Source organism: Heteronotia binoei, chromosome 6, assembly GCF_032191835.1.
Source record: "Heteronotia binoei isolate CCM8104 ecotype False Entrance Well chromosome 6, APGP_CSIRO_Hbin_v1, whole genome shotgun sequence".
Lineage (NCBI taxonomy): Eukaryota > Metazoa > Chordata > Lepidosauria > Squamata > Gekkonidae > Heteronotia > Heteronotia binoei.
In genome coordinates, this window is record NC_083228.1 from 22,654,478 (window position 1) to 22,681,557 (window position 27,080).

A 27,080-nucleotide genomic window follows, 5' to 3' on the forward strand; every position below is an offset into this window, starting at 1 on the left:
CATGGAAAACTACTTTTGCAAGGAATGACGGTGCCTATAGAGTCACACGGTTGCCCTCATAACAACATTATGGTCCTTTAATATGTAATCTTTCAGGAAGGACTAACATAAACATAAAATCTGGTTCCTGAAGATTTGAGTTTTAACTGGCCATCTTTTGATGCTTCATTGCTACAGAAGCAACAGTGCAGCAAAAAAAAAAAAAATCTATCACACCAAATGACAGGAAGGTGGATCCAAGGGTGCCCTTCAGCCACTGTGACAGCACTTGCTCCAGTGGACCAACACTTTGCAAATGCAAAGTTTCCAAAAACAGCTTACATATTCATGCTACATAAAGGAAAAACAATGAAATAATCTCAAAATCTAACCTGTGTGTCCTCTTTTAAAAGTTGATGAAAGTTTCTAATTCCTTGCAAAGATAGGTCTAAACTGTCTTCCATCATGCTATTTAGCCCAATTTTAGGCAACATTTTCACAATTTTGCTATTTGCCATTTTTTCTTCAAGTTTTAACAGTCTGATTTTTTGTCAAGTTTTTTGCAATTCCCTATTTGTGTGCATATAAAGAAATCTAATCTCGCATGATTGCAATCCTCTCACATAATCATGTAAATAATAAAACATAGTTTGTATGAAATTGGTATGCCTATCACCCTTTTAATTTCATAGATAACTTTCCCCCTGAATTATTGGACAAAGCCATCACAAATAATCTGCTAATAATTTCCCCCACTTTCATGCTTTTAAATTTACATAAATGTTATCAACCTTATAAGGAGTTAAATAATACAAACTGATGACTTTACTAAATTTTTTTTTCATATTGATACAGATTGAGTTGCCACATGTGACGTGATGATACTGCAGCGCCAAGGAGCCTCGGATAGCCAGACCCATCAGGGGCCCGGTGTGGAGAGCCCCCACTTGGGACTTGGAGTATGTTGCCTTGTGTTGAGACTGAGGGGACAGCCAAACATCCCCCCCAGCATGGGGTCAGGGGAGCTGGACAGCCCCCTCCAAGCAGGCAGGAGGCACTCCATGTGGGAGGCAGAGCCCTGGCCCATGCCCACAACAGGCGGCAGGTAGACCTGGCTCCTGGGTGGGGACTCTGCTCAACCTCTGCTATTCCTGCGGAAGCCAATGGGTAGACCTGGCGTCCGAGTTTGTCTTTGAGTAGGTGGGCAGTCCCAGCCTCTAAGTGGAGGGGGGAGGAAACGTGACCATAGACCTGGGCTCTGCTTTCCTGTTAGAGATGACTGGTAAACTGGGCCTCCGTTTCCGTTTTAAAGTTGATCTGCAGACGGGTCCACTGTCACCCTTGTAGTCAAAGGGCAGACCTGGCCCCCACAGTTTTCATTAAAGACAATGGGTTTTTTAACAAGTAAAATAAAATAAAAATAAAGACAACAGTTAGATCTGGCCTCCACAGTTCCCTTTAAGGACAAAATAACAACAATAGTGCCTCCATGCTCCCATGAAACCCCATGAGAAGACCTGGGCTCCACTTCTCTGTTAAAGCCAAGGATAGACCTGGCCTGGCCTCTGATTCCCTGTTAAAGCCAATAGGTAGACCTGCTCCCATGTTAAAGCCAATCAGTGGACTTGGCCTCTGCCTCTCCATTTAAAGCCAATCAGCAGACTGTTTAAAGCCAATCTCCACGCCAGCAGACTGGTAGACCTGGCCTCTGCTTCCCCATGCCAGACAAGGGGCAAACCTGGCCTCTGCTTCACCATTCCGTTTGATGGGTAGACCTGGCCCCTGCTTTCCCATTCCAATCACTGGGTAGACATGGTCTCTGTGGTCCCATTCAAGCCAATGGGTAGACCTGGCCCCCAGATCTCCAATGAAGCCAAGGGGGAGAACTAGAATTCTGCTTCCCTGTGGAAGCCAAAGGGTCTACCTGGGCTGGAGAGCAGACCTACCTAGCAGGCAAGTGACAGAAGTCCCCCCTTGAAGACCAGATCTACCCAGCCTCTGAGTGGCAAAGTCCCCACCCTCAGAAACCAGGTCTACCTGGCCAGCAACAGGCAGTTCTGGGAAACCCAAACCAGGATTCTGAAGTCCCTGTCCTCGGAGCCTCAGGACTGCCCATGGAGCCTGCAGGCCTCAGCTGAGGTCTTGGCCTGTCTCCCTCATGGGCCCTTGTGACTTCAGAGGCCAGGTCACAATGGGCCTTGGCTGGGTGAGGAGGCTGCTGCCAGGAGAGACATTGTCCCAAGTCAGCAGGCCTGGGCAGCAGCTGCAGCTCCTGAGGTCCTGGCCTGTCCCCCCAGAGGTCTTTGTGACCTCAGAGGCCAGCTCACAGTGGGCCATGGCTGGCTGGGGAGAGGCTGCTGCTGTGGGGAGGGCACTGTCCACAGCCAGCAGGCCTGGACAGCAACTTCTGAAGTCCTGGCCTGTCCCCCCAGGGTCCAGCCAGCCCAGAGGCCCTTGTGATCTCCTAGGGCCTGGCTGCCTAGAGAGAGGTTGCTGCTGCTGAAAACAAGGTCTACCCAGCTGGAGCAGCACCCCCACGCACACACTGGGTAGATCTGGCCTCTGGAGAGAAAGTCTATCCCAGCCGGAGAGAAGGTCTGCTGAGGAGTGGCTGAGTTCCCTTTTGGATAGCAGGTCTACCTGGCCAAAGTGCCCCCCCAATCCAGTACACCTGGTCTCCAGTGAAAAGGTCTACCCAAGTCAGAAAGTAGACCTTTTTTTAGTTTTATGTACTGCTATCCCTTCAAGTAATGTATGGCTGTGAGAGCTGGACCATAAGGAAAAACGAGTGCAGAAGAATAGATGCTTTTGAGATGTGGTGCTGGAGAAGACTCCTGAGAGTTCCTTGGAATGCAAGAAGATCAAATCAATCAGTCCTAAGGGAAATCAACCCAGACTGTTCCCTGGAAGGTCAGATGCTGAAGCTGAAGCTGAAATACTTTGGCCACCAAATAAGAAGGGAGCACTCCCTGGAGAAGATCCTGATGCTAGGAAAGACAGAAGGCAAAAGAAGGGGACGGCAAAAGATGAGATGGCTGGACAGTGTTACTGATGTAACAAACACGAATTTGAGCAGACTTCAGAGGATGGTGGAAGACAGGAGGGCCTGGTGTGACTTTGTCCATGGGGTCGCCAAGAGTCGGACTCAACTGTGCAACTGAACAACAAAAATTCCTATAAGTAAGAGGTTTTGATAGGAACTGGCCAACAGACCTTTCATTTTTCATATATTTTCATTTTTCATACATAAGACCCTCAAAAGTTCTAAGTGAACTACTTTATTCATAAATTAAAAATCTGACAAGACCTGGCTCAAACCAGCTAATATTAACAATAGCATTTTTACTGCTATATTAGCAAACAAATTTAATTTAATCAATTTAAATATATAAAAATGATAATTTCCATTTACACTTCATGCTCACAGACCAACAGGTCAAAAGCAAACAAATTTGATAGTCTAATAGTACAAAATAACACTGTTCAGTTATACAGAAAGTAACCAATCAGAAATACTAAGTACAAAAAATTTAAATGACTACTAAGAAAACACTATTAAAAACCATAGATTAAAAATTTGCCACTGTAAGAGTTACACATGAATTGATGTCAGCCAAAAGCTTTGTAACTGCTTATTTTGAAATGTACCCCACTTCTGAAAGTGTACTGTGATCCACTTATCTCTAGTGAGTTTGTGCTTCTTGCGATCATTAAAGAAGTGCCAAACAGTGCCCAGATTCCCTGATTTACAATCGCCAAATAGTTCAAAAAAGGGAATCCCTAGGAACCTGCCTACTAACTCCCCCAGTGGTAAAACATTTAATATAGCCTTAGTAAAGAGTATTCTAACTTTGGGGACAGTTAACAATTTACAACATGCAGGCAGAGTTCTTGGAATAGAGAGACCCAGATAGTACAAGAATAGTACACCCTTTGTGCTCTACAGCCGGTGTTCCACTTGTCAAGATGTAACACTCTGAATTTAATCAGTTTACATGCAGAGGAGTATTCCATTTGTTTCAAAGTCTCATAAAACAAAAATGATAAAACAGGATTCTTAAAAGGCAGTCCAACAGTACAAGAGCAACTTTTGATATCATTAATTAAGAACAAAAGCATGGTTTTAATGTTTGTAGATGTTGCAAAAGCTTTTGATAAGCTGGAATGACAATTTTCATTTCAGATATTGGTACAATTCAATATAAAGCATACTTTTAGGGAGGGGCTGTGGCTCAGTGGAAGAGCATCTGCTTGGCATGCTTAAGATCCCAGATTCAGTTCCCAGTATCTCCAATTAAAAGATCAGGCAGTAGGTGACATGAAAGACCTTGGCCTGAGTTCCTGGAGTGCCACTGTCAGTCTGAGTAGACAATGCAACTTTGATGGACCAAATGTCTGGTTCAGTATAAGACAGTTTCATGTGTTCTATATATACCAAAGCTATATATACATATAGTATAAAGCATTTCCGTAAGACAATAACACGTTCCAGCTTTCAAGGTATTTATCAGGAATGAATGAAGAACCAAAACGATTAACTGGACACTGGGACCCTTATTTTGTATCCAGTTAGCCTTTTTTTAGTCTTTAATTCATTTTTTGGGGTTAAGTTTTTGTTCCCCTCCTTTTTTCTTCTGTTACTTACCAGGAATGCCCATTCTCTACTCCCATTTCTATAATTAGATAGACCCTGAAGATTTTTTTTTTAATTCAAAATTGTGGAAGGAGGTGGAAAATAACCTTCAGAATTGGTCACAATGACAAATCTCATGACTGGAAAGAACTACCAGTTTTAAATTATGATTGTTTTTATTAGTGTCCTGGCCTCACTGATGGAGCTTCTGATGGCACCTGAGTTTTTTTAGCCACTGTGTAACACAGAGTGTTGGACTGGATGGGCCATTGGCCTGATCCAACACGGCTTCTCATGTTCTTAAAGTGCTAATTCTAATTCCGTTGATAAGCATTTGACAAAAAAAAAAAATTAAAGTTTAATTGGGGCAAATAACAATTGTAAGAAACCTATTTGGACATAGTTAGGCATAAATGACAATAACAGGGAAACCTGCTTAGTAACAAACTCTCTAAATGGAGATCCTATAAAGGACAGAACAGAAACTGTCAGGCAAGATAAAAAAAGTACATGTGATTTAGTCATATTTATCCATGCAGTTACAAATTACTTATAAAATACTCTGACATGGCTTGTAGGCTTCTAAATTACAGGGTAAGGAAGGAAAGGATAAAGGACAGAGGTTCAACAAACATCTTCCTGAGGTAAACTGATTAGGAAGGACAGGTTTCTTACCTGTAACAGATGATCTTTGAGTGGTCATCTGTGCAGTCACACATATGGGTTTATCTGCCAGGATCGAGCCCAACCTCGGAGAATTCAAAGCAATCCTTAAGCATTAATTTTAGCGCGCCTTCCCCTCCGTCCCGGGGAGGGGGCATCGTCTGCACATGTCCAGTCGAGGGGGAGGTGCCTAACCCACTCAGTTTCTTCCCGCCGCCGTAAAGGTGTAGTAAGTGAATTGATAGTAAGCATCCAGCAGCGGGGAAGGAAGGGTGGATATGTGTGACTGCACAGATGACGACTCGAAGATCATCAGTTACAGGTAAGAAACCTGTCCATCTTCTTCGTGGTCTCTGTGCAGTCCCACATATGGGTGACTGGCAAGCTATTTGTCAGGAGGAGAGGAGTACGAGAGTCCAGCATTAGAAAGGGCTAGGGTGTAAGTCAGAATTTGGGTGATTGTGGAGGAATCAGGTTTAAATCTATGTTGAAGTGCGTATTCCGAAAAGCGTTTCCATTTGAAGGAGTATGATTTCCTAGTGGCAGGTTTTCTGGAGTTGAGCAGGATATGTCGGACCTCCGGTGGGAAGCTCAAGAACTGATTTTCCATGCTGTAAGGCGGAGGAGCATTGGGTTGTGGTGTAGGACTTTGCCCCCCCTGCTGGGAGATTAAGTCCCAGACTTGAGGGAATCGGAGAAATGTGTTGTTCGATAGGAGAAGAGTAGTGAACGAGGCCACCAAGGTGTTACTAGGATGCAATTGGTGTGGTCTGTCCTTATTTTCTGTAATACCCTCGTGATGAGTGGTATTGGCAGGAATAAGTAGTGTAGTGGTCCGTTCCATGTTTGGAGGAAGGCATCCCCTGCCGACAGAGGAGATGAGGGGCCGCACATATAGAAGCGAGGGCATTGTGCATTGTCTGGGGATGCAAATGCATCTATTTCCAAAGTACCAAACTTCTGGAACAGAGGCTGAAGATAACGACTGTTGATGGTCCATTGGTGGTCGTTGATTGAGTGTCGACTCAGAGCGTCTGCCTGAACGTTCTGGACTCCCGGTAGATGCACTGCTGATAGGAAGATGCTGTGGGCGATGCTCCAGTGCCAGAGGGCTAGAGCTCGTTTGCACAATCTGGTGGAGGCCGTGCCTCCTTGTCAATTTATGTAGAAGACAGTGGCTACATTGTCTGAGGTGATCTGAACGTGCCGGTTGTGAAGGGACGGGAGGAAAGATCTCAGCGCTCTGTGAACTGCTAGTAGTTCCAGGCAACTGATGTGGAGAGACCTTTCGTAGTCTGTCTACTGACCCTGTACTGTGAGTTTTCTCAAGTGGGCTCCCCATCCCCACTTGGAGGCGTCGGTGGTGACAATCACAGAGGGAGGAGTCTGAGTAAATGACATTCCTTCCAGGAGGTGATGGTCTACCGTCCACCATTTCAACGAAGGGATGATGTGGGCCGGAACAGTTAGTACGGTAAGTTGGTGCTGCCGTTGAGGATGAAATGTCCGCACAAACCACAGCTGTAGAGGACGCATGTGGAGTTTGGCAAAGTAGAGGACAGAGGTGGTGGCCGCTATGAGGCCTAGCATCCTCTGAAAGGTGAGAGCTCTTTGGGAGCGATGCATGATTATCTTGTTGGCCAGAGACTTGATATGTAGCACTCTGTCTGCTGGTAAATAGGCCTTGCGTGAGATAGTCGATAGGTGCGCCCCTATAAATTGTATGGACTGAGTAGGGGTCAGATTGGATTTTGTGTTGTTGACCTGAAGGCCTAGGGTAGTCAGGGGGGAGAGGGTAGCCGAGACATCGGTCTGGAGCTGTTCCTTGGATTGGGCGACAACTAGCCAGTCGTCTATGTATGGGTAGATGGAAATTCGTTGTTGTCTCAGAATTGCTACTACCACAGCCATGCACTTTGTGAATACTCTTGGTGCTGTTGAGAGGCCAAAGGGAAGAGCGCGGAATTGATAGTGTTGGTCTCCTATAGCGAATCTGAGGAACCTTCTGTGATGGTGGTTGATGGTGAGGTGAAAGTAGACATCCTGCAGATCTATCGATGCCATCCAGGCCTGCTCCGGAATCAGTGGTAAGATGGACTGAAGAGTGACCATGCGGAATTTTTTGTGTCGGGTGTGGAGATTGAGTTTTCTGAGATCCAGTATGGGGCGCAACCCCCCATCTCTCTTTGGCACCAGGAAGTAGCGGGAATAGAAGCCTGTGTGATGATATTGTGGTGGAACTGGTTCTATAGCTCCCTTGTCCAGCAAGCTCGCAATTTCTAGGAGCAGAGGTGGGGAAGGAGGGGTAGCTATGAACCTGTGGTGTCTTGGAGTCGAATTGAACTCTATGGTGTACCCGTTTTGGATGATTGTCAGGACCCAAGAGTCCGATGTTATGGACTCCCAGTTGTGGTAGAACGGCTGCAGTCTGATGTCTGGGCAATGTAGGGACTGTCGGAGAGGAGTGGGGGAGTCAAAGAGACTGTTTATTAGTCGGTGTTGCCTTCTTTGAAGTTTGAGGGCATGCCCTCTGCTGAAAGAGTTGTTTTGCCTGAGGAGGCTTGCGCCTCCAAGGTTCGGCCTGACGTGGTGATCTGGAGCGCTTATAGTAATTTGGCTTCCAGGTTTTCTGTCGCATAGCTAGGGATTGTGGTTGGGTGACTCCCAACCTCTTAGCCCTTTTCGTGCTGTCATCTACGTTGGTCAGGATATCATCTGTTGTGGCACTGAATAGGCCTTGCCCATCAAAGGGCAAGTCCTCAATTTTAAACTTAATGTCCGGTTGTAAAGATGAGGACCTGAGCCACGCGTGTCTGCATAGGGCAATTGCAGATGCTAGGGTTCTGGAGGAGCACTGAGCTGCGTGACGTGCCGTATTGATTTGTTGTTTGCTGACCCTCGCGAGTTCTTGTAGGGCATGAGAGGCTTGTTTCTGTGCTGTCTCTGGTAGAGATGTAACTAGAGTATTAAGTTGAGTCATCAGATTGAACGCATATGCTGAGAAGTATGCCATATAGTTATGAATTTTAGTGGTGGCAGTGGTAGGGGAGTAGATTTTTCTCCCAATAGTGTCAAGATTTTTGCCCTCTCTTTCAGGAGGAACAGGGTGTCTTGTTTGTTTGGATTTGGACGAGGAATGAACTATCATCGAGTTTGGTGCAGGATGATTGAAAAGGAACTTAGATTCAGGAGCATGAACTTTATAGAGTGATTCGACCCTCTTCGACGTTGGTGGTACAGAGGCTGGTTTGTCCCAGGCTTCTTTTAATGTTTCCAGGTGGACTGGAAGCATAGGAAAAGATGAACCTGCAGGGAGGTCCACGTGCACCAGGTCATAGACTACGTCTGAGACTCTAGGCACGTCAGTTGTAAGCTTCACATTGAGGGAGTTCGCCATATTAGATAGTAAGTCTAGGTAAGACTTGGGTCCCTCAGATGGAGAGAGGTCGGATGGTTTGGCAATATCTGATGCTGGAGAGTGCAGACCTGAGGCTGAGGAGTGGGACAATATAGATTGTTCTGCCTCAGAGTCCTCTTGGGTATCAACGTCTGGAGTCTTGATGGTTTGTTCTGGACGCGGATGCTGTATTCGCGGTGCAGTGGGTTCAATGGAGGTTGAAGCAGCTGGTGACAGTGGTTTCGGCTCCGGGTCATAATGAGTAGCATGTTCACGGTACCGGGGGCGGTCCTCGTGGTATGAATGCTCTGGGTGTGGAGGGGTGTCTCTGTAGCGCGGACGAGTGTCTTCGCGTGAACGATCTCAGTAGTAGGACATTTCCCGGTGTTGAGAGTCCTCACGGGATCGAGAGTGCTCACGGGCGTGACGTCGGTATAAGCTGGGAGAAGGTGATCTGCGGTATCTTCGATACCTACGAGGAGATGGTGACCTAGACCTTGATGGAGTGTAGTAATAGTAGTGGTCTCTGTGACCGCTTCTGGATCTTCTCTCTCGGATGCGAAGAGGAATCTCTCTCGGAGTCGACGGTGCTCTCGTAAGTGAAGGTGCCGTTATTGTTTGTCGAGGGGCTGAGACTTCTCGAAAGGAATGCGCGTCTAAGATATTGAGGCGCTGGCTTTTCGTCGAACCTGGAGACTCAGTGCTTAATATCTGATCTGGAAGGGACTCGTGCACCAAAGGTGATCTAGAGCTAATGCGGATGATTTCGAGTGGCGTAATGGCAGGAGTCAAGGTCGATTTCGAAGCCGGAGTTGTTTGGATCGAGGTTGCAGAAACCGTAGCCGGGTGAGGCATCAGAGGTCGAGTCGTTGAAGTTGGATCCGGAGGTTTATGGCTTGCCTTAGGCTTTTTAGGAGACTTCGGACCCGAGGGGTCTTTCGAGGTCGACTCGGTGCGGTGCCGCTTCTTGGAGTCGTCAGACTTCTTTAGGTGTTTCCCGGACTTAGGCTTGCTGGGAACCAAAGCCACAGAAGCCGCCGGTTGAGACGTTCCCCTTTGAGTTAAGGAGGATGGGGAGGTCTGCGAGCTCGAGGCATGCGACATTACTGGGCGCAGTGATGACTCTAGCAAATGGCTTTTGAGTCTTGCCGCGTGGTTTTTCTTGGCCTGTTTGCCGAACTGACTGCAATGCACGCAGGAGTCTTTACGGTGTGCCTCGCCGAGGCAAAAAAGGCAGAGAGAGTGGCCGTCAGTAGACGGGATTTTTGCAGCACAGCGGATGCACCTTTTAAAAGCGATCTTTTCCTTCCCTTCCATCCGCCTGGGGGGGGGGGACAAAGGAAGACGAAAGATAGAGAAAGACTTTTTTTTGTAACAATACCAGTTGAAGAATGAAGAGAAGACGATGAACATGTAGGAGATATAGAAATCCGAAGGATTGCAATGAAGCGGGAGATCAGCGAGGTAGGTGTTTTCCGGACAGCGGTAAAGAAGAAACTGAGTGGGTTAGGCGCCTCCCCCTCGTCTGGGCATGCGCAGACGATGCCCCCTCCCCGGGACGAGGGGAAGGCAAGCTAAAATTAACGCTTAAGGATTGCTTTGAATTCTCCGAGGTTGGGCTCGATCCTGGCGGATAAACCCATATATAAATAAATAAAAAGTTATTATTATTATTATTGTAGTTTTAAATTTTATGTAACTATTTTTTAAATGTATTTATTAACTGTATTTTAAAATTGTTTTATACAATATCATGGTACATACCATGTCCTGTTAGCCGCCCTGAGCCTGCTTCGGCGGGGAGGGCGGGATATAAATAAAAATTATTATTATTATTATATGTGGGACTGCACAGAGACCACGAAGAAGATCTAGAGCATATTAGTACACTTTAGAGATTAGGCAACAGATAGGAAGAGGGAGAGACAGGATTTCACAGTATAAGTGATCGACAGAGATGGGCAATAGAAAATGCTACTTCTGCAAACTGTTTTCTAAACTGAACTATTATGAGCCTTTGAATAAAAGGGGTGGGAACTAATCATACCAAACTGATCACTTTAACTCCCATTACTAATGTAGGTCCATTCTTTCTTTTCCTCCATTACCATTCTTATCCAAATGTCCTTTAGAAACCACTGACTGTACCAATTTTTTTTGTTAGAATGTACCAATTTTTTTTGCTGAATTTTTTTGTTAGAATGATTGTTAAACCCCACCCCCCCAAACCCACACCGTTTTAATAAAATGTTAAACTCATCGATATCTTCGTGACAGAGGATTAATTTTTTTTTTAAATTATATACGAAAAGACAATGTATTTACACAATCTTTTAAAAATAAAGACGTAAAGGTAAGCCAGGCTGAACTGAATTAGGGGCCTAGCCTTAAAGGATTCCCGAAGGCTCACCTATTGAGAAAACTTCCACTCATTCAGCATTCTCTCCAAAATGCGAGAACTGAAAAACTAAGCATCTCTAATAGGATCTGTATTTTCAGAGATAAAATGCTTGTCAATAGCAATTATGGATTTAAAAGGCCTGACCAGAGATATTATGTTTGGGTCAGTTCATGTACACTGAATGGAGCCCTTACCACTCTCTAACAGTTGATCTGGGCAAGGAAGAGGAGCACGGGGACACAGGGATGGAGGGATGGAGGGAGGAACAGGCAAAAGGAACAAAAGAGAAACTGAGTAGCATAAGTCTGATAATGTAAGCCTAAACAGTTGTACCATTTTAAGCTCACTGATTTCATTAGACTTAGAAAGGTGTAACTGTGCTTAGGATTGCATTGCGAGTATAGCATCTGCTGATTTTAGAAAGAAAAACCTAACACGGCAACAGGCTGCAGACAGACTGCTCTTAATCAAATGCTTCTGGCCTGTGGGTGAAACAGAAACATGTATTGATGTGGCCCAAATAGTCTGTTTTAAAAGCACATTATATAAGGAAATTTTTTAAAAATCCAAAATAATTGTTTGTTTTATGAAAATCATAGGTATTTATGGTTTTGAGGAGAAATATATAATACCTAAGCTAGCTGTTGCAGTTAAATAGAACAATTTAAGTGACTGGTGACAGATGATCTTCTCATACAGAATGGCAAAAAACATCCCCAATTAATATGCTCCATGATTAACCTGTTGAGTAGTAATGATTAATCCCTCAGGGACTTTACAGGTTTTTGCTTCAAAATAATCAAATCTTCTTTCAGCTTTCTGATGTTGCTGCAAAATTAATCTAAAGAAATTTCAAAACAAATCACTGCTTTAAAATGCACAATGTGTACCTTCTTAAAAAGATCTACATCTGTATCTGAATTGCAAGAATATATATAAAGGCTTTATCAAACAAGTAGGATTATTTTTTGTAGCAAACTCATTGAGTTTTCCTGCCCAGCAATTTAACATGACTTTAACTGATTTGATTTAACCCAATCAGGCCCTTTGAAGCAAAAGCTTTTTTAGATATTGCTTAGAGACCTTCCTATACACAAACAAAACATCCTGCCTTAATATTGGCAATCACAGGCACCATTTACTGCTAGTGGCAATGGAGTTGTTACCCTGTATGTAGATCCTGTGTCACTATGAGAAACATGCAAACACAGGAAACATATACAGGACAAATCACACTGTCTTCCCACACAACTTCGAGAGCAATAATTCAGTGAAAAGACCCCATGCGACTGGCCCTGCCCAGTTATAAAGAGACCAAACGGATGGAAGGAGGGCAAAAATTGACACTTTGATTTCACTTTGAAACTGCTACTGTGTTCTACAAGATTCCTTAGCAAAAACTGAACATCGAAGCCCAGCTTTTTAGAATCCAGGCTTGCATAACACATATTAGCAAAAACAGGTCACACACTTGAGTTCTGTGCCTGTGCTGAAACCAACCTCAGAAGCTTTGAGAGCTAGTCCTCAATGCTTTTTGGCAGCTTTTCTCCTCGGCTCTGGGAAGCAGGCAGGGGCATAGCCAGGATTTTTTAGGTCAGGGGGCTTTTAAAAATTTTGAATGTCCCTCAAAATTTTTAAACGCCCCCCTGAAATAAAATGGTGGGGACAGCAGGATGGGTATTCCTGCTTCTTGCAGCCGATGGGCTGTGAGAAGCACAGAGACCCTCGATCTCTAGCTGTTCTGTCCTGCTTGGCTGAGCAGAAGGGGAGAGAGAGGTGAGGCTGGTAGGCCCAGTCTTCCTGCTTCTCACAGCCAGTGGACTGTGAGAAGCTAGGAGACCCACAGCCTCTCAGTCTCCTGTCCTGCTCAGCCAAACAGGAGGGAGGAGAGGCAGGCGGGGCTGGCTCAGAAGACCTGAGTTGGGGGGGGGGTGTTTGCAAGAAGCCAGAAGTTGGGCCCCCAGAGGGCCCCCCATAGCTAAGAGCCTGGGAGAGGCATCAAATGCACATGCCTGGAGCTGAGGGGAAAGCTGCGTTCCAAGGTAGGTTCCAGTGCAGGTGCAGAACCCAAGTGTAGGACTGCACAGAGACCACAAAGAAGATCAGAACATTTCCAAGATTCAACACAAATGTTGTCAAGTCTTCAGCTATTACCACTAAATAATATAACAAAACAGTTACAAGGAACAGAACAGAAAGACATCCACAGAAAACAATATACAGTCTTTCAAAAGGTTAAGTGCAACATTTTAACAATAAGCTTAAAAGTTTCATAAGAACAACTTTTAAAACTCTGCTAGACTTAGCCAATGTTTAAATAGTTTCAACAGTTTAAGTATTTGTATCAATAACTAGTCTTGGAAACCTTTCAGATTTTCCTTCTTAATTTTGCTGTGGTTGATCTTAAAAGTTCTGACATTGTGAATACAGTATTAATTCAAGACAGAAAATTTCCCCACGCAGAATAAACCTCCAAAGAAGAAATGTTCACCATTGATTGAACAAAATTTGTTAAGAAGACATAGTTCAAGGTCTTGTTTACCTGTTGATTAAGAAAACCCGCCATCATATCCTTAGTCATGCAGGACGGTTGAGCAACTAGACGACAACACATACTGCCATACAAGGGAAGCCAAAAAGATGATTCCTCTAAAATGAAAACCATGAAAATTGTACATTGTTAGATTAGCAAGTGCTCAATTGCTTTGAATCTTTCAGAGATGTATGGATATAAGGTTTTAAAATAAATACTAGACAAAAATAAATTTCTGCTTTGTATTTCACAGCACATAAATAAGAATGGATATATTTGCATCAAAATGGACTTGGACAAAACATCTCTATCCCCCATATGATGCCTCGTGCATTTTCAGAGGGTGAAATCTCCATTGATTAAGATGACTTAAGGGGACCAAGACATGCTATAATCCTTAGCAGGTCACCATGCTTCAGAGAATTACTTTTTCTTGGGTTTACTATAATTGATACAGTGTCTATTGTTCATCTAGCAACAAAGTCTGTATGCCTGAGTTCATCTTTGGTTCAGAACAGCAGGTTTTGAACTTTCTATTATCTTCAAAATCTAGAGAAATCTAGAGAAAGGATCCTCGATCTTGTTGAATCTGTGCGTAGTCTGGAATTTTGAGAAAGGGTAGTAGGCACTACTATAGAGGAAAATACATTGTTTGATTCCAGCTTCTAAAGAAAGGGGTGGGCTTATTTCCTGTACACAGAACCACAGTGAGAGGTTTCCAGGCCCAAAAGGCCTAAGGAAGTCTGTACGTATGGCCAAGTTGTGTGTGCACAACTGTGATGTTTTTGCCCAAAGTGGGAGGAATGCTTTGCCAGTAAGTCAGCTAGTAGGGAATGATCAGAAGCTCCACTCTTCTTTCTGTTCCATTCAAGACTCTTGGGATTTTATCCCCAAGACTCAAGAAACAATGGGCACCAGGAAACATGTCAGATGGCATAGCACTCATGGATGCCAAATTTGGGTGTACAGGGCAGCTTGCAGCATTTCTCCACCCCCCCCCCACCCACACAAAGGGCAACTGGAGTGCATTTCCAATGAAATCACTGCAGGTAATGGTTGCCTGATCTCTGTAATCAATCATTGCAGAGAACAGAAAAACAACTTTCATTAAGTAGGTGATACTAGAATTGCTTAAGATTTGAGAGAAATATGCAAACATGTTTCACAAAACTCAGAAGAACTTGGATTTGAAATACAGAAAGATACTGGAATAATTAAAATTTTCCCTTTCCCTAAGTCTGAATATTTGGGCTGCAATCCTCTTACGTGACAGCAAGCCACACTCAACAAAGATGCAGTTCCTAATAAGCATGCATAGGATAGGCTGTTAGACTAGAAAAGCATCATGGGAAAGGGATGTGGGTATAGCTGTGAAGGAACATGTTCAACCACCTTAAATAGAAGTTCGGTGTAGTGGTTAAGTGCATGGACTCTTATCTGGGAGAACTGGGGTTGATTCCCCACTCCTCCACTTGCACCTGCTGGAATGGCCTTGGGATAGCCATAGCTATGGCAGAGGTTGTCCTTGAAAGGGCAGCTTCAGGGAGAGCCCTCTCAGCCCCGCCCACCTCACAGGGTGTCTGTTGTGGAGGAAAGAAAGGAGATTGTAAGCCGCTCTGAGTCTCTGATTCAGAGAGAAGAGCGGGGTATAAATCTGCAATTCTTCTTCATTCCAGCAAGTGTTTTGAGACAGCAAATAGAAGCACCTCCCTCCCACAATCTGCAGGGTTTGGAAGAAACTGCAGGGGGGGGGGAGATAGCCATTGTATATTACCATTAAGCCAAGATGCAACATTTTGTTCATTCATTTTTTAAAAATCATACTATATTTGAACCTACCATTTCCTTCAATAGTAAGGTTGTGAGTCTTGAAATTGTCCTCAATGCTTTCCAGTCCCAAAGTTGCATGTGCCAGTAAGCTGTATTTTGAACCACTGGTTAATATAAAGCAGATTGATTCAGTACAGTTAATCCAAAGGAATTTGTATGCCTTGTTCTTATGGCAGAGTCTTCCAGCCCTTTTAAATAATTTTACTCAGTTTGGAGCTATTCATAACTACCATTTATTTACTTTATTTATAACCTGACTTTCTTACTGAGACTCAAGGAGGATTCCAGGATCTTAACAATACAATCAGACATCATTAGATGCCCAATGAACAATTCAATAAGATTAGGATTACAGAATTAGGGAACAATGAGAACAACAAATTAAGACAGGTAAATTAAGACCTTAGAGACTGTCTCTCCCCATATGTTCCCCAGAGAGTACTGAAATCTAGCTCACAAAATCTGCTGAAAATCCCCGGACCAAAGGAGGCCAAACTAAAAGCGACAAGGGAGCGGGCCTTCTCAGTAACAGCACCCCAATGGTGGAACCAGCTACCAGAGGAGGTACGGGCCCTACGGAGCCTTAATCAGTTCCGTCGGACTTGTAAAACCGTCCTCTTTCAAGGTGGAACTTTTAAGGTGGAACCATTGCACCATCACCACAAAAACTGTGTTCATATGCATATTAAGACTATAGCACCATTTTATGTTATATTGTAATTTAAATTATTAATTTAAATGTTGTTTTTATGTAATTGTATTTTAATTGCAAATTGTTTTGAATTTTATTGTTGTATCATGGTACAATGTACTATGTCATGTAAGCCACCCTGAGGGTGCTTCGGTGGGGAGGGCGGGATATAAATTAAAATTTATTATTATTATTAAACTGTAAATACAGAATAATATTTATTGTGATCTACAAGGTAAAGATAATGCAGCAAATGCACGTGATACCTACAGTAATCATTGCAGAGGATTTCCTTCCTCTCATTATTGTCAAAAACCATGTCTGTTCCACTGTTGTTTAGATGTCTTTGGGCACATTTTAAGTAGGATATCGACAAGCTGGAACGGGTCCAAAGGAGCGCAACAAAGATGGTGAGGGGTCTGGAGCAGTGTTCCCTCTAAGCTGCAGAGTCTTGTGAACAAAAATTCTACTTTGTGAGTTACTGGCATTAGAGTTGTGAGCTACTGGCATTAAAGTTGTGAGCTGCTGCATCCATTAGTGTGCTGTTGCGTCATCCTTCCTGAGCCAAGACAAAAATGTGTGAGCTGGAAGCTAAAAATCTGTGAGCTAGCTCACGCTAACTCAGCTTAAAGGGAACACTGGTCTGGAGACCAAGTCCTATGAAGAAAGGTTGAAGGAGCTGGGCATGTTTAGCCTGGAGAGGAGGCGGCTGAGAGGTGATATGATCACCATCTTCAAGTACTCGAAGGGCTGTCATATAGAGGAAGGGGTGGAATTATTTTCTGTGGCCCCAGAAGGTAGGACCAGAACCAATGGGTTGAAATTAAATCAAAAGAGTTTCCGGCTCAACATTAGGAAGAACTTCCTGAACAGGCTTCCTCGGGAGGTGGTGGGCTCTCCTTCCTTGGAAGTTTTTAAACAGAGGCTAGATGGCCATCTTACAGCAATGAAGATCCTGTGAATTTAGGGAGAGGTATTTGTGAGTTTCCTGCATTGTGCAGGAGGTTGGATGAGATGACCCTGGAAGTCCCTTCCAACCCTATGATTCTAAAGGATTTTGCCACTTCCTTTTGCAGCCTCCAGCATCCCTCAATAAGCTGCTCCAGAGGGCTAGGGAAACCTTGGGACTAGTGCAGGATTTAACACGGGAAGCTACAATGGGAAGATGAAATCAACAGAAATAACCCCCACATTCTTGCACAAACAGAGCGAGAGCTTAGGGCCTTGGAGGCAAAAAAAATCTACCACACTACTTACAGCTCCCTATACTACAATCCATGACATTTCTGAATAGCTCCTGACCCTCATGATTTTTTTTTTCAGGTCTACAATTAGAAGGAAGAGATAGCAGAATTCCCTCTCTGAACTCTCATTTATATTTTTTAAGATCAAAACCATTAAGTAGCAGCTTTAGGTTTTAAAGTCATTTGTGGCTTGTTTTGGCTTATTCAGCAGGAGTAGAAGATAACAATTGAACAAGCTCCATTTTCTTCTAACAGCTCTATAATTTTTGCCTGCACCTAATACGGAGGTTCCTTCCCTTCCCTCCAAATAATTTACTTTATAGGGTAAAAACTACATGTTGCACAGCCATAAAGGATAAATACCACTGCTGCACAATTCCCATTAGCACATCAAGGGAAAAGTCTTTGTACAGTTGAAAACAAGTTACTGGATCCCCACCAAAAGATTTTCAGTCACTAGACAAACACACAAAAGCCATCTGTAATTGAATAATTCTGTTCCATTTAAAATAACTGAATTTTTAAAAAATAAAACACAGATGAAAATCTTCTTGTGCCGAATGTTTAAGTTAGCTAGTTTTAAAAGATCTGTACTATTTATAGTGCAAGATATGCCAAGGAAAACATACTACTTAACCACTGAAATATGCTTCGCAGTACCATTTTCCTTCTAAAACATGATATTTTCTCCTCTTTTTGGCTCCCTTCAGTATGCCATTTCCAAATTCTTATCATTTGCCAATTGCTTCATCTTCCAAATCTTTATCAGTTTTCAAATTTAACAGGCTAATTAGCATCACTTGCAGTATTTTGCCAAAATGTTTGAATTAGATTATTGCCTTAAATGGAAGTATCTTTTTAGAAACCAACGAGCCATCGTTGCTAGGACTGGAAGAGTATTTTGTGGCCCCAGTTCTTCCTACACGTTTTAAAAACTTTTTAATACCTCCATATTAAAAAAAGACCCTTCTGGCTCTCAAGCAGCCTGTTCTGTCAGTACACTGGCTATATCTACAGAATATTTGTTCATAAGTGGTATATTGATATTCCTATTACAATAAAGGTACTGAATCTAGGCCAGAGGTGGAACGCCTGCTAGACTATTTGCATGGCCTTCCAAACGCACTGTGTTCTATGATCACAGATCTTGCCCTGCACCCCCATTACGCCAACTGCCTCGCCTTCACACTTTAAGTAGATATTAGGAGCAGTGGAAGTGTAATGAAGAAAAATGTCATGTAAGGAAAGAGACTCAGGCAAATATTGCCTCTCCTTCTTCAGCTGACATAAGAAGCCCAATTTTGTCTCTTCATTGCAGCCAATTGGTATTTTGTCTACAAAGTTCTCTGGGACTCCCGACAATAGCTTCAGATGTCTCAGGAGACTGCTGGGAGGAAACAGAGAAAAATCTGGGGAGGGATGGTGGCTCAGTGGTGGAGCATCTGCTTGGTAAGCAGAAGGTCCCAGGTTCAAACCCTGGCATCTCCAAAAAAGGGTCCAGGCAAATAGGTGTGAAAAACCTCAGCTTGAGACCCTGGAGAGCCGCTGCCAGTCTGAGTAGACAATACTGACTTTGATGGACCAAGGGTCTGATTCAGTATAAGGCAGCTTCATATGTTCAATCCAGTTTCCATTCAAGGCTTGTGAAATACAAGCTGAAGCCTACTCTGAAATACAGCACTGGTTTATACTCAAGAGCAATATGGTTCTTAAATAGAACTGAAAACTGCTGAAGAGTTGAATAATAAATATGATTGGTTTCAAATGCAACAAATAAAGAGTTTGGTGGATAATGATATCAAAACTGAAGAAAAGAACAAACAGAAATGGGAAAAGTTCTGCTTGGAGACATTATATAATTTACTTTTGGAGACAATTGGAGACAATATATAAATTACTTTTAAAATGGTCTGCGGAGGATGAAGTAGTGAAATATCAAATGATTAAATGAGCAATTAATGTAAATAAAGAAATACAGATGGAAACTTGGGAAGACTTGTGGAAGAACTTTATGAAGCTTTCGACGTGTCATAGTATTAAAGAGAATTGTTTTAAAATGTTGTATAGATGGCATAGCACTCCTAAAAAATTGGCAAAGATGAACAAGATGCCAGATAGATGTTGGAAATGTAAAAAACATGAAGGTTCTTTCTACCATATGTGGTGGACTTGTGAAAGAGCAAAAAAGTATTGGCAGATGATTCAACAAGAAATCTCTAAGATCTTGGGATATGAATTTAAGAGAGTTGCAGAGACATTTCTGTTGGGATTACAAATGGAAAAATTTCTAAAAGAAGATAGAACTATAATTTGGTACTTGCTTTTAGCTGCTAGGACATTATATGCGCAGTTGTGGAAGCAAGAAAAAATACCAGAGAAATGGGATTGGATTGTAAAAGTTATGACATGGTGTGAAATGGACAAATTAACAAGAACTTTAAGAGACTATGATTTAGAAGTTTTTAAGATGGAGTGGAAAAAGTTCAGAAGATATGTAGAAAAAGAGTGGAAATAAAAGAACATTGGACAATTTTTGATAATGATTAAGTCTTAGAAAAAAGAAGAATATTAATTTTTGTTTTTATTAGTTAAGGGTACCTTTAAATATTAGTATGTTAAGTAAATAACACCGGCGGGGGTCAAGTAACGGGGGGAGGGGTGGGTAGAAAGTGATATATGGGATAGATAAAAGAGGTTATTAATGATAAGAAATATAATTTGTTACCATATGTTACCAATAAAATTGTTTTACACCAAGAGCAATATGGTTCTTCACTGCAGCACTATAGTACTATGGCCTCCTTTGTCTCTATTCTCTAGTTCATCTCGACATCCCTCACTGCCAGCCCTGTGTCCCGGCCACTGTGAGAAATCAACCTTGAGATGCTGTGCAAGGAGAACAGCAGTGCATGGATATCAAAGGGGCTTCTAGCTGACAGCCAGGAGGCAGAGACCAATCTGCGGACCCCTTGGCCGGGTCTTCTCTGGCTTAGCTTGGCCAGGTGCCTCCCCCCATTTCTGAGGGAAAAAGAAGGCAGTGTCATCCCGGGCAAGGGGAGCAGCCAGCATCCCAGAATGACCACAGCTGGGTGGATGGATGGATGGATGGAGCTGCCGGCTGTGTGAACAAAAGGCACTGAGAGGAGTCGGGCATCACCCCTCTCTGAGGAGCCATGGAGACCCAAAGCAGCTTAAGGGGAGGAAATCAAATTGAAAGCTTGGCACAAGTCGAAGGGCAAGAGCTAAAGGGCTCTTGGCCTGGGGGCTCTGTAAGGACCAGGAACCTGGATCCCTATTTTCATTGTGTTCCCAATAAGGTACGTAGACCCTCCAGAAGGAGAGCCATATAAACACAACAGGATTTAAAGGGGGACTGTATATTTTAAAAAGCTATCATGAAGGTAGAATGCCAGCAGGGGGGTGGGGACTTTCCGGTGTTTTGCACTGAGTGTCACATGTATGACTATCTGTCCACAGGACAGAAGTCTTGGGTGTGTGCTTGATGCGAGGAGCTCCTGGTACTCAGGGAACGAGTTCGTACCCTTGAGGCCGAGGTGGTGGAACTGGAGAAGCAGAGAGAGTCAGTTAGGCACTCGGAGAAGACTCTTGGGGACGTGTTAGATGAGCCCCACTCTGAACATGGCAGCCCCATTGCTGCCAGGGAGCATGAGGGTCGAGAGGGAACAGGGCACCGTGCTGAGGATAAGGGTAATGTGCCCTCGGAAGGGATCACTTCTTCAGTTGGTGAGCGGGTATCCTTTTGTACCAAGGAACCATCCCTGGGCAGGGAGGGGGGGGCCTTGGTAGTTGGTGATTCGATCCTTAGGCAAGTAGACAGCTGGGTGGCAAAACCATGTAATGACCATATGGTGACTTGCCTGCCTGGTGCGAAGGTAGCGGACATTACACGTGTTGTAGATAGGCTGATAGTGCTGGGAAGGAGCCAGTGGTCGTGGTGCATGTTGGCACCAATGATGTGGGAAAATGCAGTCATGAGGTCCTGGAGAAAAAATTTAGGCTGCTAGGCGGGAAACTTAAGGCCAGGACCTCCAAGGTAGCCTTCTCAGAAGTGCTACCTGTTTCACGTGCAGGAAAGGAGAGACAGGCACAAATTAGAAGTCTCAATGTGTGGATGAGACGATGGTGTAGGGAGGAAGGGTTTAAGTTTGTTAGGCACTGGGATGCTTTCTGGAACGAGTGGGAGCTGTACAAAAGAGACAGTCTCCACTTGTCTCCAGAAGGAACCAGGCTGCTGGCGCTTATAATCAAAAAGGTGGCAGAGCAGATTTAAACTAAATCTTGGGGGAAAGCCGACAGAAGATGAAATGTCTCTGGTTCGGGAGGACTCATCTCAAAGAGATGAAAGGTTAGTGGTTACTTTTCTACCAGGTAATGGATCAGAGTTGTCCACTGAGATGGTGACAAACAGTATGGACTGTCTGCCAAAATCTCGAGGCAGCAGGAGGAAGGTTGCGGGCCTAACTTGCCTGGGAAATTATAGATGTTTGTATGCAAATGCTAGAAGTGTTCGAAGTAAAATTGGGGAGTTGGAATGCTTAGTGTTGGGGGAAAACATAGACACTGTGGGGATTTCAGAAACTTGGTGGAATGAGGAGAATCAGTGGGACACAGTGATTCCTGGATATAAGTTATATCGGAAGGATAGCGAGGGAAGGGTTGGAGGTGGGGTGGCTCTGTATGTCAGAGAAGGTATACAGTCCAGTAAGATTGAGGTCAGAGAATTAGATTCCCTTCTAGAAATGCTTTGGGTCAAAACAGAGGGCCCAAAAGGAAATTTAACTATGGGAGTTTGTTATCGCCCACCAAATCAAAAGATAGAGGATGATTATAATATGATGGAAGGATTAAAGATAGTGGCTAAACTTAAAAACTGTCATAATAGGTGATTTTAACTACCCACAGTTTGATTGGGTCAATATGTGTTCTGGTCGAGAGAAAGAGATTGAGTTTCTAGACACTCTCAATGACTGTGCTATGGAACAGATAGTCATAGAACCTATCAGGGATGGGGCGATCTCAGATTTGATCCTAAGTAATGCCCAAGACCTGATGAGAGATGTAAACGACCATTGAACACTTATCATGAAGGGTCCTTCTCCTCTGAGGAAAGGAGGACATCTTGTGGGTGATTCCCATCCTACTTGTAGGAAGGCAGGAACTAAATCTTTTTTCCCACTTCCTGTTCATGCTGGGAGTCACCCTCAATCTCAGTTCGGCAACTCTGAAAAGCAGTAAAACTAGAGAGAGAGTGACTGATACAAACGTTAACAGTAAAAGACACAGTGCAAAACAGAAAGAAATCACAGATACCAATTAAGAATAGAAAATGTGAAGAAGGGAGGATAAAATCTTTCCTTCTGGTTCTGTCATTTTAGTTAGTTTTTGTTTAAACTCAAGTAGCAACACCTCTCTGGAGAAAATAATGGCGTCTGGGAGGGGCCAAGATGTCATCCTTTCCTCAGAGGAGAAGGACTCTTCACGGTAAGTGTCCAACGGTCGTTCTCCCTCTGAGTTGGAGAACATCTTGTGGGACATCTTAAAGCAGTGTCCCTAAGGTAAGGGAGGGTAACTGCCATCGATCTCCTCCAGAGTGTGTTGTAAGAGCTTGTGACCAAAATTTGCATCCACAAACTCATAGACATTGATCTTCTAATGTTTAATGAAGGTGAAGACCGAAGACCACATAGCAGCTTTGCACACGTCTTCCAGTGAAGCTTGCTTCGCAAATACTGCATTTGTGGCTGCACTCCTTACAGTGTATGCTGTTATTTCTGCTGGCACTGATAGGACCTGTCACTTACAGGCCTCTGTTATGCATAATCTTATAGTTCTACTGATAGCCGCATTAGACAGCTTCTTGCCCATGTGTGTGGGTGGGAGAGATTTATAAATAGCACGTCTGTCTTGCGGATATTTTCCATCCTGATGATGTATGATTTTGGAGTTCTTTAAACATCTAGTGTATGCCACACCTTCTCCTTTGGATGTACAAGGTGTGGGCAAAAAGAAAGTGAGTCGATCTTGTGGGATCTGTGAAAAGATGGATTTTATCTTTGGCCTGAAAGCTGGGTCAATGCGAAGCACAACCTTCTCTGTGGAAAGAGAGAGCTCAGACTTTACCAATAGGGTACCAGTTTTGAGAACCTTCTTGTGGAGGTTGTTGACATTAGAAAAATGGCATTCATTCTAAGAGATGTAATAGAAAAGTCCTTAATCAGCTCGAATGGTGGTCTTGTTAGAGCAGAAAGAACTGTATTTAGTTTTCACACAGGGAGTCTGTGGTGGTTGTGACAGTGTAGCTCCCAACTTAAGAAGTAAAAATGTGAGAATGTTTTAAAATACTCCCCTTATAATTGTGATGTAGCACTGAGGAAACAGCTGCAACTTGACTTTCAATGTGATGGCTTTCAGACCCTAGGACAGGCCATCTTGGAGGAACATGAGGATCCCCTCCGCCTTTGGGCTTGAACACATCCACTTGTTTTCTGTTACCCCAATGCATGAGTGTCATTTTGATTATACAAATTCTGTTTGTATAAGATCTATGGAAGGCCAAAATTGTATCCATAACCTGAGGTGGTATCCTAGGAGAAACAGTTTCTTCCTTTCAATTTCCATATGGTCAAATGATAGCATTTCAGATGTGGATGGACTCTCACTCCTTGGCAAAGCATGTCTTCTGAGACTGGAAGGCTTAATGGAGGTTCCACTGCTGGATCTTGGAGATTGGCAAACCAAGGTCTTATGGGCCAGTATGGAACTGCTATCAGAATTTCTGCCTTAAATTCTCGGACTCTCCTGATCAGTCTGGGTAGAAGTGGAGGGCTGGTGAAGAGAATTTCTTTCAGCCACAGCACCATCAGTGCATCTGTAGCTTCCGCCTTGGAGTAGAGATCTCTGGAGTAAAGCCTCTTCAGTTGTTGGTTCTCTGGAGACACAAATAAGTCAATCTTTGGGTATCCAAAGTAGATGATGATTTATTGGAAGACCTTCCTGTAGAGTGACCACTCTTCCTTTGTGATGACCTGACAACTGAGCCAGTCGGCTTGAACTGTTATTACTCCCGTTACATGTTCCATCTTGATGGATGTCAGGTGCTTCTGAGTCCATACAAATAGTTTGTGGGCTTTCTTGTGAAGGGGTGATGAGCTGGGCTCCCTATGCATGTTGATATAAGCTTTGGCAAATATGTTGTCTATCCAACTAAAATGTGTAATTCCTCTGTTGCAAGTCGTAATAATGCTAGCCTGATTACTCTTCACTCCAATACATTTATTCAAAATTTAGTTGCTTTCTTGGATCACTGACCCTAGATCGGGTATTGATTGAACATGGCTCCCCAGCCACTGAGGCTGGGACGCGTGAAGATTTGGTGCTGTTCCAGACTCCCAACATATATTTCTTGGTCTATCGATGTAGGCTGTACTTCACTGCTAATGGATTTGAAGTGAAACATCTATCATTTTGGGGGATGTGGGTCTGATAAGGCCATAAGTATATCTGTAGCTGTCTGGCATGAAAACGTTCCCCACTGGGTTGCATCTGTAGTAGAGATTAGAAGATTGTGGAGTTTGGCCAACATCATCAGATAGGATAATCTGGTTTTGATCACTGAAGCAGCCAGTTTCTTGATCTTTTGTGCTTTGAGGTGTGAGGTTTCACCAGCACCTTAGTAAACACCTGAGACACTGAGGCTAGTCCAAAAGGAAGTGCCCTGAATTGGTAGTGGTGGTTGCTGAAGCAGAAGTGGAGATACTTCCTGTGACCCCTGAAGATTGGAATGTAAAGGTAGGCTTTGGTGAGATCGATGAACCTCAAAAACTTTTGAAGGTGTAGAGAATGAAGATGACTCACCAGTCTTTCAATCTTTTTGGGACTGAGAAAAAGATGGAATAAACCCCATACAGGATCTTTCTTCTGCTGGAACCTGTTCAGTGGCCTTGATGTGTAGAAGGTGTTGTATGGCCTATAGAGTGTTGTGTGTGTGTGTCAGTGACTGCTTTTTAAAAACAATGCAGAAAAAGCATTTGGAATTCTATTTTGCAACTGCTGGAGACTATTTATTTGCTCCAATTATCCACTGTTGTTTAAGGTGGACTAGATGTGCTTCATATAGTCACGTCTTGCTGCTTTTGAGGCTCCCTGTCGCATCTCTCTGACTGCTTTCCTCCTGACTTTTTAACTCTATTTTTGAAGCCTAATTTGAAAAAAAGCTGTTTGTTAGAATGTCACGGTCTTGTTTTGTTGTTGTTGTCTTTTTGTCCTTTGTTTCAACTAAGGTTCTGTCCAGACTCTCTGCAAAGAGTTTGTCTCCATGTAAGGGATAGGCAGTGACGATAATCTTGGAATCTGTCAGAAAGGAGGCTGCTTTCATAATTTTATTAGCTACCTCCACTGCCTGATTATCATCATGAATAGAATGCATAAGCTTTCTCATCCAGATGCTATCCTGGATCCAATTGCTGATGAACTAATGTCTATTAAGGGTGCTTCCTGGACCCTTCTCGGGACAATTTTTTTTTTAAATTTTAAGTCAGGATTGACTTTGATAGTGTCATGGCCATCTTCAGATATGATGCCATGGGGTTGCAAGGCTGTAACAGGTGCATCTCCTAAAGGAACCTTAAGAAACTCATTAGCAAAGGCAGACACATGATATAACTTTTAGAGAAAAAACTGGATACTGTTTGTTAGCAATACTCCTTCTAAGCTGTGGAGTCTTGTGAGCAAAAGAAATTCTACTTTATGGGCTACTGCCATTAAAATTATGAGCTACTGTATAAATTAGTTTGCTCTGAGGCCGTTTTTCTTGAGCTAAGACAAAAATGTGTGAGCCAGAAGCTAAAAAACTGTGAGCTAGCTCACACTAACTCATCTTAGAGAGAATACTGTTAGCCAGTGGTCAGGCCTACTCAGCCCTGATCTGACTGTGGAAGTAAACTGTAAAGGGGGTAGGCGTCCTCCCAAGAATACTCTCTGGGAAAGAACTCTCTCACTCTTTCTTAATTTCCTTTTTATGCTCGTCCTCCTCTTGTTCATTAAAACTTCTCATCTTCCTGGAGGACTAAGGCAAACAAATTCTTTGCCAGTAATATTGGTAAGCCTCAACTTTAAAATCTAAGAGGTTCAGGCACCTCAAGCTCAGCCTTCTCCTCATCTGAGAAAAATTCCCCTTTCAGAGTGATCCTCCTCCCTCTCTGGAGCTGAATTTCTACCCCTTTTTGAATGACATATTCTTTTGTTTTGTGCAGCCTTAGTTGGCCGGTAAGTACCCCTGTTATGACTGGGTCTACTAAGAGAGGGAGAGGATGAAGAGATCTTGATCTAAACATGGTTCTGCCCTTTCTTGCAGAAAGAATACATTTTCTCACACATCTGCTTTCTCATCTCAGAGAAAAAATTGTGCGTAAAAGACAATGGCCCAATACTCATTTGTGAGCTTCCCTGAGTAGCCTCTTGGTGATCTACTCTAGAACCAAGTGTAGAGGAGGATGAACCCTCCAGCGGATTAAGCTCTGTGCCGCCGCTTGCTATGCTCACTAAACGCAGTCTAACTGGAAAGAATGACTCACCACTGGTTGTTTCCTGTCCCGATTGAGTGCTGGGCTGCCTTATCTGCTTCCTGGTCGGAGGAGTGTTCTCTGCTGCACCATGCCGGCTTTTCGCGCTTGTTTTATCTTTGCCTCCT

At 43.5% G+C, this 27,080-nt stretch overlaps 1 protein-coding gene across 1 annotated transcript in view; it reads right to left on the reverse strand.

Moving 5' to 3' along the window:
• The window catches only part of RTKN2 (rhotekin 2), a 64,589-nt gene that overhangs the window by 16,723 nt on the left and 20,786 nt on the right, over positions 1–27,080 (reverse strand). The window contains exons 6-7 of the mRNA XM_060241104.1: positions 15,446–15,540; positions 13,616–13,722 (exon numbers count right to left, since the gene is read on the reverse strand). Coding sequence (XP_060097087.1) covers positions 13,616–13,722; positions 15,446–15,540 — 202 coding nt within the window. The remainder of the gene's footprint in view (positions 1–13,615; positions 13,723–15,445; positions 15,541–27,080) is intronic.